The sequence below is a fragment of the Urocitellus parryii genome, chromosome 4 (assembly GCF_045843805.1).
Source record: "Urocitellus parryii isolate mUroPar1 chromosome 4, mUroPar1.hap1, whole genome shotgun sequence".
NCBI lineage: Eukaryota > Metazoa > Chordata > Mammalia > Rodentia > Sciuridae > Urocitellus > Urocitellus parryii.
In genome coordinates this window covers 2,141,058-2,156,978 of record NC_135534.1, presented here as the reverse complement: position 1 = coordinate 2,156,978, position 15,921 = coordinate 2,141,058, and the positions used below count along the sequence as shown (strand labels likewise).

At 61.9% G+C, this 15,921-nt stretch overlaps 1 protein-coding gene across 3 annotated transcripts in view; it reads right to left on the bottom strand.

Annotated features, from left to right (window-relative positions):
• Kcnq1 (potassium voltage-gated channel subfamily Q member 1) overlaps positions 1-15,921 on the bottom strand; it is a 284,802-nt gene that overhangs the window by 217,010 nt on the left and 51,871 nt on the right. For all 3 annotated transcript variants that reach the window (XM_026411297.2, XM_077797616.1, XM_077797617.1), the window contains exon 2: positions 14,561-14,651. In XM_026411297.2, the coding sequence (XP_026267082.1) occupies positions 14,561-14,651 (91 nt within the window). The remainder of the gene's footprint in view (positions 1-14,560; positions 14,652-15,921) is intronic.

The window sequence follows — 15,921 nt, the reverse complement described above, 5'->3', positions numbered from 1 at the left end:
TCCCCCCCCCCCACCCCGTGCCATTCCATCCAACCTACAGCCACCAGGGAGGGGCACTGGTGAGCGGGGGACACAGATGCTGGGTCCTGCTCCATGGGGCTCGTGCTGGGGGGCAGGGGCCACAGGCAGGGCCAAAAGCCCCGACTCTACAGGGCCACCCACCCCAGGCGGCACAGGAAAGGGGTGGGCGAAGCTTCACGGGCACTGGGGCCACACGCTTTTGCTGATTCTGGTGGGTGCTGTTGGCTGCCCACCGGGCCTCTCTCAGGTAGGCCCTGGGTCCTGCACCCGGGGAAGGGCCACACAGCACACCGCTGCCCGTGTTCCATCCCAGCTACTCTGCCAGGAAGCCGGCCTGCCCGGCTGCGCTGTGGGGAGCGGTTCCTGGAGACGCCCTGGACTCGGGCTGTTGCCAGGTTCTCTATGAGCTGGACCCCCTCGCACTTAGCCTCCATCAGGCCTCCAAGGCACCCAAGGGCATGGGTCAAACTGAGGCCCCAAGATGCCCCCAGCAGGCCAGAGGGGAGGCGTGGGATTCCAGGGAAGGCTAGCCAAGGAGAGGTGCCTAGCCCAGGGCCCCTTGAGGCTGGGAAGCCCCCTTCCCAGCTTCCTGTCTCCCCAGGCTCATGTGGCACAGCCACCACACTGTTGGGGACCCAGAGCTTCCAGACCCACACCGTCACCAGAATCTGCCCCCTGGGCCTGCTTCCTCAGAGGAAGTGCCGTGGCACTGACCCGGAGCCAACCGAGATGAAGAAACCAGGTCCTGCCCGGGCGCCCACACCTGTCACCAAACATCCTCTAAAGTGCTGTTTTTCCAACCCGAGCAGCTCAGGGGCGGGGGTGCGAGCGGGAGACAGGGCCCCTTTGTTCACTGCCACCGTGTCCTTGCTTTGCCCCGGGATGGAGGCATCCCCCTCAGCAAGTCCATGTGAGTGTGCGCACATGCAGCTCCTGCCCAGCACCCCACGCACACGCCATCACGCGTGTGTGTGCTCGGGAGCACGGTGCAGGCTGCCCCGGGGCGCTGTCCCCAGCCTCCCCAGCCTCCCCACCCCACACCTCTGGACCCGCTCAGGAGACTCCCCTAGGGATCGTGAGCTCCAGAGGCGTCTCAGCAGACATGGGTCGTGTCCCTCAGGACACCCCGCTGCCCCTACAGGTCTAGAGAAGGGAGTGGAGAGCAGCGGCTGTGGGGAGCTTCCTCTGTCCAACGTGGAGCTCTCAGACGGCCGGGCAGGCCCAGCGAGCAGCAGCAGGCGCGTCCACCAACTCCCTGAGTTGCCATCTTGGTGCAGATCCGTTTCTCTGTTTGTCGTGTTTTCTTGAGAAACAAAATCTGGCAGAATCAGCAAAAGACCTTGGCCCACCTCCCTGGAAGAGCTGGATCTGAGGTGTGCGTCCTGCCTCCAGCTCCCCCAGGTCCAGGCTGCTGGACCTCAGAAGAGGGGTGCCGAACCCTGGTGGCGGATGCAGGGCCCCCGCTCCGGCACCAAAACCCGAGCTGGAAAGCAGCCCAGCCCCTCTTCCTCCTGGACCCCCCCACGGCAGTATCTGGTCCCTCACATTCCCACCGAGACCCCAGACACCTGCAGAGGACACCCTGCACCCCGTCCTAGTCACGTTCTTAACCAGGTTTACACAGCAGCACTTACATCATTGTAATAACGTGCAGAAATAAAACAACTCCAACTGCCGTCTTGGTTTGTTAAAAAATTCCTCTGTGGTCTTACCACCCCCCCAGAAACGCATTGTTTATTTAGCAATTAGTCTACTTTCTATTATTGATTCTCTTTTGAACTCTCATTTAAAAGTAAATATTTATCTTTTTTAAGCACCATCCAACTATCTATAAAAATCCATTGCTATCTCATATTTCTAGATTCACTGTTTTAAAAATCACTGGATAAAGGTCACTAGTTTTCTTTTTGTAATTAAAAATTTTTTGACCGGCCTTCTGAGTACAAGGAAAATAAGAAGTCTGCTTTTCTCTTAATAATTTCATGTGTAAGGACATGGGGTCTACACAAAGAAAGCACCATGTGAACTGATTAAAGTATCAGGGCTGCACTCTGAGACCGACTCTCCAGAAATGTCCCGTCAGCAGGCTTGGAACCTGGTACGAGGGAGACTGACGGGGACGGCTCGTGACCCCTAGTGTGGGCAGTGGGGGGTCAGAGGACACGGGTACAGACCACCAGCCAGAAAGAGAGGCCACGGAGAACAGCAGCCGAGGAAACGCACAAGGTGACCTGGGACAAACAGCCCTCCTAGAGGTGTCCTGTGAACAGCCCACGCCACTGTGGCAACCACACGTGGTCATGAGGGACAGAGGCACAGAACAGGAGCGTCAAGTCGTATCGATAAACACAGTGTGCTCAGCTGACCCAACAGGGTAAGAATGTCTTAACAACTCAAAAAAAAGGAAGGCTCAATGGCGTCTCACAGAAGAGACGCCTGAGACGCGGCCAGCGAGAGGCTTACAGCGAAGCAAGTGAAAATGGTGTGCCACGCTCACCCCAATTATTTAATACAGAAGGAAAAAAGCCAGAGTGGCTGTGTCAGTCTCAGACCAAGCCCATCTCAGAGCAAAGAAAATTACCAGGGATCAAGAAGACAGCTTCCTGATGATGAGCACCACAGTTCATCAGGAGGACAGGCCCCCGAGCACCGGCTGCCCAGCAGCGGAGCCCTGAATCGCACAGAGCGGAACCCACCAGCGCTGGGAGAGTCGGCAGAACAGTCCTCGACGGGGCTGGGGACTCAGGCCCCTCACTCAGGGCTGCTGGGGCAGGAGGAGGAAACCACGGAAGGGACAGTGGGCACGGGCAGTCGAGGCACGTACGAGCCGACATTTATGGAACAGCCCTCCCGCAGCGGGACACGCACACCGTCCTCCTCCACGCCATGAGCCAGGCCTTGATAGACTGCAGATATCCCAATCCTAGTATTTCCTACAGCTACGAATGTACGGAGGCCCGACCAGCAGCCGAAAGGCCCTGGAACACACTTCTGAACAACCCGCGGGCCAAGGGAGAACCGTGAGAGGGGACGGCCCCGGCACTGTGTGAGAGGGACCTCACTCCCACCTTCAGAGCCGCGCAGCAGCTCCCAGCAGGGGAGCAGAGTGAGAACTGGCAAAATCAGCAGAGCCCAGACAGCCAAGAGGAGGAAAATCCAGTGAACCCAGAAGATGCTTCTCAGACGTCAGTAAATCTGCTAAAACTCCAGCTAAACTGATCAGTATAAAAAGAAGAAGAAAAAGAGGTAAAAGTTCCCAATTCCCAGAAGCAGCAGCGACATGGCGACCAACGGTACTGCTGTTGGAAGGGTGATGTGTAGTACTCCCAACCACCCATGCCCAGAGCACCACCTGGCTCACGCACCCGGACCAAAGCTCACTCGAGACCAAACAGTAACCTGTGCCTAGCTGCCCACTAAGTGTAGACCCTAATTAGCTACCATCTCACGAAAACAAAGGAACCCTGGGCACTGGCACCCCGGGGGTATTCCTCAACCTGACTGAGGACCTCTACGGAACCTCCTGCCATGTCTCTCCAGATGGTGAGGGACCGAGGAGCTTCCTAAGAGTGGACCTCACTCCCCCATGCTGCTGAACACTGCTGGGTAGGCCAGCCACTGAGACCAGGCTAGAAATAAACACCACCCAGACAGGAAGAGGGGTAAAAGCATCTCCGTCATCGTCTGTGGGAAGCAACGAGAACAGAATCCATGAACGTGGCAAAAGTAGTTTGCTAGAACCAACGGTGAGTTTGGCATGGTCATGAGAAGTGGAGGAGAATCGCAAGTGCAACGAGATGCAGGCACCCACCAGGGTGGTCTTCAGGTCCAGTGTGATCCCAAGAAAACCACCCACCATCCTCCCCGAGGGTGCAAAGACTAACCCACCACAGACCTAAAGCTAAGCACACAAATAAAACTTCACAAGAAAATCTTAGTGACAGATACTTCTTAAATGTGGCCTAAAAGCAAGAAAGATAATATTTAAAAGGAAAAACTACATTTGATAGCCTAAAGTTGAAAATTTCTGTCTTAAGAACGTGCTATTAAATAAACGAGAAGGTAGGCCATACGCTGGGGGAAACCGTAAAACTCATCCATGGACGAGAATATGTAAGAGCACCTACAGCTCAACAGTAAGGCCAGCAAACGGGCTTTAAAACAGGTGAAAGACGTAGAAAACATATCACCCGTCCCTTGGATGCCAATTAAGTTCATGAAAAGGTCCTCAACGTCATTCGTCACTGGGAAATGAAAACTCAGACACAAAGAGCTTCCAGGGACCCTGTCAGATGGGCTAGCGCCGAGCCCGCAGAGCTGCTGAGCACGCCCGCGTCTGCACGCCCTGCTCAGGGAGGCCAAGGGCGCGGCCACTCTGAAAACACTGGGTCAGTCTCGTAAATAGAAATACGCCCTCTGTGTTTTCCGGCCATTCTGTCCTTGTACATTTACCCACGGAGAAAGGACATGGGGGCCTCATACCAGCCACCCTCTTACGCAGGTGCCAGCCATGGAACCCAGGGAGAAACAGTGATTCCTAAACTCCTGGGGTGAAGGGCACCTCTTCACGGACGGGAGCTCCTAAGTGGGCCCCACTCAAAGAAGTCACCCTGAGCCTGAGGTGGAGAGAGCCCCGAGTCCAGGGGACTTTTCCAAGTTCAGTAGACACCAATAGCAGCAACACAAAACCCCCAGACAGCGAGGGTGCCCTGGTGCTGTCCCTAAGCCCCAACTCCTGGAGCAGCTGCTGAGTCCGGGAAACTCGCTGTTGGCAAGACTGAGCAGGGACCAAGAAAGGACGGCCCTGGTCCCCACCCCCCAGGGCAGAAGCAGCTCCCCCGACCCTCCCCAGCTGGCCTGGAGAACCGTCAGGGAGAAGAGACACAGACCCAGCTAAAGAAATTTAAAATGAAATAAAGATGCCTGCCCTCCCCCCGGCCCCACCACCCTGCTCTGAATGCACGGATTATTCTCAGCACACGCTGCTCGGAGACTGACCAGATCACCGCCCCGCCAGGAGAAGGGCAGCCTGTGCCTCTCGGCACACACTTGACATTTTGTTCTCGTTCGGGCTTCCCGTGCCGACAGTTTCTGGATTAAATGTGCAAATGGAACGCGGCCCCACGGGGGTCTCGCTCCCCGCCGGCTGAGCGCCAGGGCTGTATGCCTGTGTGCACGTGTGCGTGCAGGCACGTGTAGGAGCCTGAACATGCTCACACACGTGAGCACATCCACATGGGGCCCGGGTACGTCCACGCGTGTGGCTGTCTGGGTGCACATCTGTGGTCACCCTCCTCGGCTGGGGGTCCGCCCAGTTGTAGCCCTGCCCTTCGCCACCTTCGCCAGCTGCCCTTCTGCTCGAGCGCTTGTTTGCCACAAAGGATTTCTCTCTGCCCTGTGGTGACCGGGTCCACCTGAAGCCACAGCAGCCTCCACGAGGGGCTCCTGCCTCACACCACCACCCAGAGCCAGGCACGCACCCTCCACGCAGCCAGCACCTGCAGGACTGCTGTTCCTGGCAGAGTGGCTTGGGGAAAAGACCAGGCCCCCAACTGCCACAGCCCCAAAGACACTCAAGGGCGAAATCCACCCCCACCCCCAGCCCAGGAGCTGATGGCCAGCTCCAGACACACTGGCTGGCTCCGGGCTCAAGAGTGTCTCCCACCAGCTATGAAGAGGCTGCTGCGGCCCCTCCCCCAGCCCCTGCCCCAGGCCAGGGACCCCACTCGCCCCACCCGGCATCCCTGGCCATGGCAGGCTTTGAGACTGGGGACAGGATCTAGTGGAAGGAGCGGCTGGTTCTGGCTCTGAGGGCAGCCTGGTGGAGCAGGGGCTCGGGGACCTAGGTGCTTGAGTGGCGGCCCCTCGACCCTGCCAGGCTGCACTGAGCCCCTTCCCCCTCCCACCACGAAGTCGCACAATGACATGCTTCAATGGCGCACAGCCAGGGCCTCTGGTTTTCCTTCTGTGTGACCTGGGGAGGCCAGGAACGTGATCGGAGCTCTTCTGAGCGTGGTGCCCCGGGGGACTACTCAGGCCTCTGCCTAGCCCCCTCCCCAGGCCCCTGTCCGCAGCACACCACTCAGGCCACCCACTCCCGGGCGGACAGCTGGCAGCCCCACCGTGCCGTGCCCCACAGCCACAGGCCCGCTGGGCTCATCCTCTTATCCCCAACAACTCCCCCCGGCAGCCCCAGGCGCCCCACGGGAAAGCGGGTGCCAGGGCGGCCTGTGCAGCCCCCTGCTATGTTATGTCAGCTGTTACCCTGCGCTTGAAGCAAGGCTCTCCAGCTGGCCGGGTCAGATGTAAAAACAAGGACCTAACAAAACCCGCCCCCAGCCACTCGGAGCCCGAGACCCCCACCGAACATGGCACTTACTGACGGGGTTCTTTCTAGCCCTCAGGCAGAGCATAAAGGAAACACCTGTCCCCACGGCCGGCACACTCTAATCCCACTAAACCCGAATGGAGAGACCCGAGGGCCCGCAGCAGGCGGCCCCCACCCCAGGGCTGACTTTTGTCCTGGGCCTGAAGGAAGATGGTGGTGGGGGAGGCGGGAGAGGAAAAGAGCACCCGGCCTGGACGTGCCCAAGAGGTGACAGGAGTGGGGGCCACCCTCACAGCGACGCTCCTGGCTGTCGGACCCACTCAGCAAAGAAGGAAGCCCCATGGGACCCCTCCACGTGGCCTGGGTGACCAAGGGACCTCCACGCCCTGCATGGCTGTCACCTCCAGAAGGGTCCTTTCTGCTGACCCAGGAGCCCCTGAGCCAGCAGGCGCCCTGGCTGGCCCCACCAGAGCCTGCTCCCGACCCGGCTCTGTCTCTCATTACCGACCTGGAGCCAGGTCATCATAATTTCTGAAGAGGGAAGGGGGTAGGTGCGGTGGGGGAGCTGCAGAATGTGAGACCACCCAGACACCTGGCGGCCTTGGGAGGGGGCCTGCCTCACGCCTGCCGCACACATGCGCGCCACGTACACCAGGTGCGGGGGACGGGGGTGTGCGCTGCATGTGGGTTCCTGGGTGCCTCTGGTCACGGGGCCCCTCCTGCCCCAGAGGTGACAGGATTCTCAGCCCCTATGTCCTGCTCCCCGCACCTAAGGAGTGGCCCTTGTAGACTGGCTGGGGGACGGCACTGCCAAGAAGGCAGGTCTAGGAGACACTGGCTCAACCCCAGGATGTGGCTGCACAGGCCCCAAGTCCAGCACAGAAAAGACGGGGCCTGGTGCACCTGGGCCTGGAGAGGCTGTGCCAGCCGCGTTACCCAGGCCTCCCGCCCTGAGCCTCATAGATATTCTCCAAGATGAAGCTCTTCGGCAGGGGTTCCCCTTTACTCCACGTCCCCAGAATATCACCTGCCGTGTGACCTGGTCACAGGGCCAGGTCTTCCAGGAGGCTCGACAGAGCGGGGGTGTGGGGAGACTGGGGGTAGGACCCTGAGCCTCTACCTGGCCCTTGGGGGTCTTTCTGGGGTCCACAAGTCATACGGCCATGCCCGAGCCAGGACCACTCTCCTTCCCTTCAGGGGACAGGCTGGGACACTTGGAGAGCAGCATGGCCAAGGGGTCCTGATGGAAGGCCGTGGCCGACCCTGTGGTGCTGGACCCCGCCTGGCCCCCACGACACCTGCCCATCATGCGCTGAATGGACGTGGCGGACGTGACTGGACCCACACAGATGAGGCGAGGCCCGCCGTGGGCCTCGTGGAGGCTGCCCGTGTGGAGCATGGCTCTGTGAGCCCGCGGTTCTGGTTACAGCTGGGCGCCTGTCCTCTCTGTTCTGAATAAGGAATGTCAGCTGTCCTCACGCAGCTGCCTCTAGGGCAGGGCACGGCCAATCCAGACCCTTACCCTCAGTCTGGGGACCAGGCTCCCAGCCAGGCGATATACCCTGTCCTGCCACCCCCCCCCCAGCTCCTGATCTCACAGAGCGGCCACCTTGTCCCTAGGCCACATCACCCTTCACAGCACAAGGGAGAGACCATGAAGGGGAGGCCAGGCTGCCCAGGCCAAGGAGCCCAAACCCCGAGGCAGCCACCTTCATCAGTGCCCTGGGCTAAGCAGGAAGGCCCTGCTGTAGGACTCGGCCTTCGCCTGCTCCCAGTGACTCACAGGACTCCCCACAGGGAGGTGTTTACGGTGGGGAGAGTGGGCAGATAAGGGTAGCTGGCCCAGCAGGGCAGAGGGCGTCTGGGACCCGTGTGAGCTGCCCACTGCCACCCTGCGAGTCTGAAATCAGCAACATCAGACCACCCAGAGGGGAACAGTGGAACCCAGGCGGCCGTGAGCGGCCCCGGCACTGTACAGATGGCCGGGTGGACAGCTCTCCGGCTCCGGCCCGTCGCCCCCGACTCTCAGGGGAGACAACTGTCCATGGTTCACATGCCAGTGTGAGTGTCACTGTTTTAAAAGTGACACAGCTAACAGTTTCGAGGAGGGCTCAGCCAACTTCCCCTCAAATCAGAAGGTGCACGCTCGAGGAGCTGCAGGTCACAGGGTCCCCGTCCTGCGGTGGAAGCACAATCCTCCAGCGGTCGCGTTCACCGGTGCGCAGCCATGTGCTGATAAAACTTTATTGACTGGAACAGGCCACAGGATGTGGGCCGAGCTCAGAGACCCCTGGGAGCGGCGCCCAGGGTGGACCGTCTCACCCGAGTTCACAGGTGGTTCTGCAGATGTGGCTTAAGACAGAGCCATAGAGAACGGGACCCCTAGCCCTGAGTGACTGGTGTGCCGACAAAACGAGGACATTTGGGCGTCACACCCACCCGAGGATGCAGGTGAAGAGAGGAAGGGAGGGCTAGAGATCGCCAACAGATACCCCGCAGCAAGGGAGAGGCCTGGGTCCCAGGGTCCCTCACAGCCTCGGAGGAACTGGAATGGCTGCCACCCGGGGCTCAGGCTTTGGGCCTGCAGGCTGAGAGAGAGGAATGTCCACCGCTCAAGCTGCCTGCGGCCCTCTGTCACACAGCCTTCGCGGTCCCGATCCACAGCACAAAGAAAACCCTGCGGCCCCAGCCCAGCAGTCCTCCTGCAGGACCAGACACCAGAAGGGACACTTGCACTTCCGTGCCCGCCTCAAACAGGCTGCAGCACATTCTGACCAGGCCGAGAGGGAGTGTCCACCACACCCAGAGGCCCACTCACCAGGGAGCAGCCTCAGGCCCTGAGTTCACTGTGGCCCACCCAGCCTGGGGGCTGTGTCCCCTGGAACAGGCCACGGGGGAGCGACAGGGGGTCTCAGGTGAGGGAGGAATTCCCCTCCCAGAGTGACCCTGAATCTGAGCAAGCGGCAGCGGCCAGGGCCCCAGGGGCTATGCACAGAGCTGGAGTCTGTGTCCCCCCCAAGCCCCGCTCCAGGGCTCCCTGCAGGCAGGACGGGAGTGCTGGCCTCCACGTAGGCAGCACTGTGCCGCGAGGTCCCCGGGGTGCAGGCCTGCATCCTGCCCTCCTGGCCCAGGTCCTGTTTGTACACAGAGCCCGGCTCACACCAGGCGCTTGATAAATATTTGCTGGCTGAATGGATGTAGGAGAGGATGAGCCAACCTGAGGAGAGGGGGCAGGGGGCACTTCTGAAGCAGAAATCGGAGAGAGCCCCCGTGGCAGGGACCCTGTGTGCCAGGAACAAAGAGATTCTCCAGATCCACAGAGGGGAGAGGATGTTTTCCTGGAGGACCTGGGAGCCCAGGAGGAAGTGGTGGACGTCTCGGGGCAGAGTCAGGCAGGAAGGTGACACCGAGTGACAGTGAAGGATGGCGCTCGGTCAGCAGTGTAGGAGCTCCTGGGGCAGGGAGGTGCGGGCGCGCAGGGAAACAGGGCTTGGGGCTTGTTAATGGAAAACCTGAGCCACCCGCTGGTCCCCTGACCTTGGGCAGCAGTGACTCAACCTCTGAGAGTCCCCCTCTCCCGCTGCAAACAAGGTTCTTCAGGGAAAGGATCAGAGTGTGCACACAGCACACTCGCTACGTGGCAGGGACGGCAGGGGCTCTGCTGATGCCCTCCCGAGGGCCACCAGACGTGATATGAGAGCAGACAGCACAGCGGTCCCAGGCAGCCAGCGCGACGCCCGCACTGCCCCACCAGGCTCCGGGGCAGGTAGTGTGCTTCACGTCAGCCGTGCGGTGGCGGAGCTGGAGCGGCGGCATCTGCAGGGTCATCCGGAGTGTGAAACGGGGGTTGGGGCCTGAGAGGACTGGGAACAGAGCCTGACCTGGTTCAGCAGGACAGGGAGACCCACCGAGAGCTGCTGCAGGGCACGGCCCCCACCCCCCGGCTCTGCTGCTGGGAAACTGAGGCCTGCGGCGGGAGGCCGGCCCCGGGGAGGATGCAGCTGGTGGGAGGGGTGGTCACTGCAGCAGGACAAGGGAGCCTCCGCAGCAGGGAGGAAGAGTGACCTCATCCCCCAGGCCTCCAGCCGCCACTCACGGGTTTCCAACCACAGGCCCCTCAGGACAGTCCCCCGGCATGCTGGCCACCGGAAGGCACAGACGTGAACCGTGTCACGCTTTCGGTATGGAATCAGGACAAAGGCTGTCACAAAAGCCAGCCCTCACCTGGGCCGGGGCAGGTTCTCTCAGGGCAGAGAAGAGGAGTGCTCCTGGGGCGGAGGGAGAGCCCCCAGCGGGACCGGCCGGGCCCAGGCACACACGTGCTGCCACGTCCACAGACACATGTGAGCACACAGCCTCCCCTGGACGGGAACCAGGTGGGGCCCCGCCACGGCCTGTCCAAAGTCCCAGGCCGGACCTGGCCGGGCGAGACTCCTCCCAAGATGGCTTTTTCAGGCCCCCAAATGTCCTGGTTCAGCAGAATGCTTAATCCCTCGGAGGCCGCCCTGGGGCTTCCTCGGCCCTCGCTGAGATAACAGCCTTCTGGCACCGTCACAGCCAGGCGCAGCAGCAGGAGGGAGAACACGGCTCGGGAAGAGCCTCGAAGGCTGTTCCACATCTCCCACTGCCGTCCCTGCAGGCTGGCCGGGCCCCCGTGGGGCCCGGGGCTGCGGTTTGGGCTGAGCTCGCAGTCAAGCTGGGCCGGGCCCAGGGGCTGCAGAAATGCACGTGACGAGGGCGCCCCCTGGTGTCTGCATGGTCTGCGGAGACTGCCCCCCTACGACGGCTCCAGGCATCTCCCGGCACCCCACACCGGGTGCCCCGGCCTGGGGACGGCACCCTCCCCAGCCACCTGTGCTCCATGCTCGCCCACCTGGAGACGGCAAGCTGCAGGGTCCCCACCTGTAGGGCCCCAGCCAGGCTCGCTCCTCACCCTGCCCTCCCGCCCCAGCACCCCGACCCGACAGAGCCTTGACTGCCTCACAGGCGTGCCCCACAGGGCCCCACCGACCGCCCGCTCGGTCCAGTGCTAGGCCATGGCTGCCTCCTTCCCAATGTCCCCCAACCCCCTAGGGCTGTCACTCTGGCATAGGCCTCTGGACACGGTCAGCTCAACCCACCTGGAAGGGGCCACTCCCTCAGGCTGAAGTGGGGGGACACGGAGTGTAAACATGACCAGGCCATGTGGCAGGCAGGGGGCTGTCTGTCACCGCCTCCATTTTACAGATGGGGAAATTAAGGCCCAGGAACGCATACCCCCGGGGGTGTGCCGAGCAGGAAGCACCGTGCTGGCAGGCGGGCAGGCAGGGCAGGGGTCCCTGGGAGGGGTGAGCCCCAGGCAGAGCATCACACCCTGCCCTCTGAAGAAAGAGCAGGTGTCCTGGGAGAAGTCAGCCCCGTGAGATGTCAGAGAGCCAGGCCCGGGCAGAGTGGTGCAAAGGCCCAGAGGCAGCAGAGAACAAGTGGGGGGCCAGGGACAGGAAGAGGGTGCCTGAACAATGGCACCTGGGGGTCCATGAGAGAAGCTGGAGTTTGCCCCAAATGCCACGGGAGCTTCTAGAATGATCAGGTGGCTTTAGAAAGCTTCCCCAGTGGGAGTGTGGGGAGGGGGCCCAGGGACACAGCCAGGGCCACTGCTCCCACAGGACGGAAAAGAGCCACTACTTGGATGGGGGATACAGTGGGAGGGGGCTCTGCTGTGGGGAAGGGGAGCTGCTCCACTGGCACCTGCCCTGAGAGGGTGGGAGGTGTGGACCTCCCAGGCCCAGTGCTCAGTGGCTGCCAGCCTGAGGGCTCTGTGGAAAGGCAAGTGCAGTTCCAAAAGCAGCCACCAGGTGGCAGGCAGGCTCCACAAATGCTAGGGCCAGGTGGAAGGAGGCAGTGGCTCCTGGGCCCAAGTCACCCTGGGGGACCAAGGCTGACCACCCCAGATCCGAGGTAGCACAGGAGGAGCTGAATGCATCACACACGCATGGGCACACACGTGAACACGTCACCATGGTTTAATACTACACGTGAAACACACCCATGTACACACACACACAGCTGAACACTCACAGGCACACACCACACGGCAGGCAAGTGCACACTCATGAACAAGCTCGTGTACACAGGTGCACGCAGCCTCCCACTCACACACATGCCCAGATGCACTCAGCTGTGCGTGAGCACACATGGCACATGCATACACGTGTGTACGCTGCCTCGCACGTGGCACATGGGCACACGGCATGCTCACATGTGTACATTCACACACACAGATGTGCACGTGCTCCTCTCCTGGGGAATCTTCCGCAGCCAGGCCCTTACAGCTGAGAACCGTGGGGAACCCTAGTCCCAGGCCCTCCAGGGCAAGTCCCAGGGTGGAGCACCGAAGACCCCGTCCCCACGGAGGGACCCGCAGAGGCCAGGCCTGGTGCACACGCCCTGTGGCCGACACACCTCCCTGCACAGTGACCCCATGCTGTCCTGTGAAACACAGCCAGCAGCTCAGCCAGCTCTCAAGGACAGCTGGTCCACGGGGGGTGAGGGATGCCAGGGTCCTGGGCAGGTGGCACGGGGCACGGGAGTAGCCTAGAGCAGGAAAGGAGAGACACAGCCTGACTGAGCACTGTGAGAGGTCCCTGGGTCCTGCAAAAGCCCCCCGCAAAACTCTGACACCCCAGAGAGACGTGGGACAAGCCCAACCGTCACACCCCACCACACAGGACTGGGGCTGGGGGACAGTACCCAACACCAGGAAATGCCCGTCCCCATGCCTGGTGGCTGGGTATTCCTCTGAATAAGCATGAAGTGACAGCAGGCCGCACAGCAGGACTGGTGACAGCTGTACCTGCACAGGGGACTTCCATCCTAGAACCCAGGAACCCGGGGGAACCTGCTAGATCAGTGACTAAGCACAACAGACCCAGGCCAGGAGACTGCCAAGAACACCCCATAAAACACGTCACAAGAGAGGACCCTTCAGTGACAGCAATCCCCAACTGCTCATTGGCACCCCTGTTGTTATCAGGAATAACCCACAGCCACCGTCCCAGACCCATGGCCCCCACCACACAGGCTCCCAGAGACACGCACCACAGGTGCCAGGCTCCCCGACCTAACTCATCAGGTGCCAAAGCCGGACCACTGGGTCGTGAGGTCACTGGGAGGAGAAGACGAGCAGGAACGGCCAGGAAAGCCCTGCAGGGAAGGCCCTGCCCGCCCACTGGAGCCAGGCCTCTGCCTGGCCCCGGGAGGCCAAGGAGGGAACCCCAGGGCGACACTGCATTGGAATCTGGTTTTTAACAAAGGTGCACCTCAAGTCAGGTGGGAGAGACTCTGGGATAGGAGCCGCTTTACTGGAGGCCAGGGGTCCAGCCTCACGAGAGTCCCAGTGGCCACGCGCCACATCGACATACAACTGCCCATAGGGGCACTGTGAGCCCCGAGCAGGGGACGCTGACCCATAACTCAGAATCCAGAACCGCTAAAGCCCAGGCAGACCTGGCTGCCTAAAATCAAGATAGGCACCACCTCTGGGCTGTCCAGGGTGACTCAGGAGCCCAGCTGGACAGGCCACAGGGCCAGATGAGCATGAGAGCTGGCCCGGCCAGCCCCAGGTAGCGGGCGATGCAAAGCCCCTCCTGATCCTTGCCCCTTCTGCAGCTGCGGGGACAGCCCACCGCGAGAGGGCAGGCGTAACAGAGGTGCGGACTCAGTCCTGAGAGGCCCTCCGTGGCCCCCAGGCGGCTTCCTCGGGGACTCTCTGTCCCCCGGACACAGCTGGTCCCCAGAGAGCACCCCCCAGCAGCCTCAGCACCACACCAGCCGCGGGTCCCCACAGAGCCTGGGCCCAGCAGAGAGACGTGAGCAGAGGGGGCCCTCTCGGCCCTGGCTCCAGGCTCTTGAATCCATGCCGGGGCAGGCCCCCTCCTCAGCTAGGGTCCCCCCACAAGCACCCGGGGCCTGCAGAGGTGGAGGGCCAGACCCCATGCTCAGGAGTTGGGTCCTCAGACGGCCCGAGCTCCTCTCTAGGGCTGGGGACTGGCCACACAGGGATGAGATGCCCCAGCCCTCACCCACAGAGGGACACGCACAGGTCTCTGTGCCGGGTCCCAGCCCAGATGGCCTCCTCCAGCCCAGCACCAGGGGCACCGGGAGCAGCCTCCTCTTTCCCAGAGCCGACCCCAAGGCCACTGAGCCATGTGGAGGCCCCAGGCCCCTACATACCATCCAGAAGAGCGTCCCAGTGGCCAGCGCGGCGTACTGCTCGATGGTGGACAGCACGCTGAAAATGAGGCAGACCAGGACGATGAGGAAGCTGTAAGAGAGGAGGGCGCAGGGTCAGCACCCACCCAGCAGCAGCCGCCACCGATGCACCCCGTGTGAGATCCTAGAACGCTGCCAGAGCCCAGTCGTCCCTCAGCTGTGAGTGGACACCCCAGACCTGCCCAACATGGGAGGACCTCAAAATGCTGTGCCCAGCCAACAGACCCCACGACCACCCATCACGGGCTCGTGTCCTGGATGGGCAGGTCCACAGGGCAGGGAGCAGCTCGGGGCACTGGTGGGCAAGAGGGCTCCCCTTCGGCATGACCAATGCTCTGGACCGGAAGGGCAGTGCGCTCGGACCCCCGAGCTCTGCGGGGCACGTGCTCTTCGCCACGTGCCTTGGGGTGCAGCTCTGTCTCCGGACGCCGTTTCCACAGACCCTTTCTGGTCAAGCTCCCCTGGCCCCACAGGCAGGACACAGGGCCAGGCAGGGTGCCTGGTGGTCACAAGGAGAAGCGGGCCACCAGCTCAGAGTTCATCAAAGGAAAAGGAAGCAGAGTCTCGCCCAGGGCCAGCACCCAGGCTGCCCATGTGCCCTGTGACACACAGAACACAGGCCACTTGTTCTGATCCGGTGGGAGCCACAAAGCTGAGGAACCACCCCCTCCCACTAGTGAACCCCCAGGGTCCCTCTTCCACTGAGCTCAGTGTCCTTGTATGTCACCAGGCCAAGGTGGCCCCAGCCCTCCTCCGGCCTGGGGAGGGGCAGCCGGTGAGATGTTCCAAGGGCTTTGAGGACGGCAAACACCTCCGCGGGCTCTCAGGGGCGGGCAGAGGGTGGCTGCCCCCCGAGGTGCCGACCTTCTGCCCAGTACCAGGAGCCCAGGCCCCTCCGTGCCCTGAGAGTCACTGCCCCCGTGGCTTTCAGTCCCATAGCAGCCAGGACACCCAGCGCCTCCTGCAGGCTCAGCCCTGCCGAATCTCCCCGTCTCCCTCTGCCCAACAGGGGCCCCGACCCTCAGAGGTCACAGATGGGCTTCCAGGGTCACAGGGACCTGGGCGTCTCCCCCAGGCTCCTGTGGCTAAAACCCCCCTTCCTGGCCTCTGTGGCCCCGAGCCCTCGGGACCCACCCACCGTCCCTGGTGGGCCATCTGTGGCCCCTGCACAGCCACCTCCAGCCCGACCCCACCTCGACCACGCTGCTGTCCCACGCAGCCAGCAAGTGGCCCTCTTGTCACCATGGTGGCCCTGCCCAGCGCAGCTCCCCCACCTTCTCTGCTAGTCTCGAGGGAGCCAGGTCGGCACCTCTGTGCCGGCT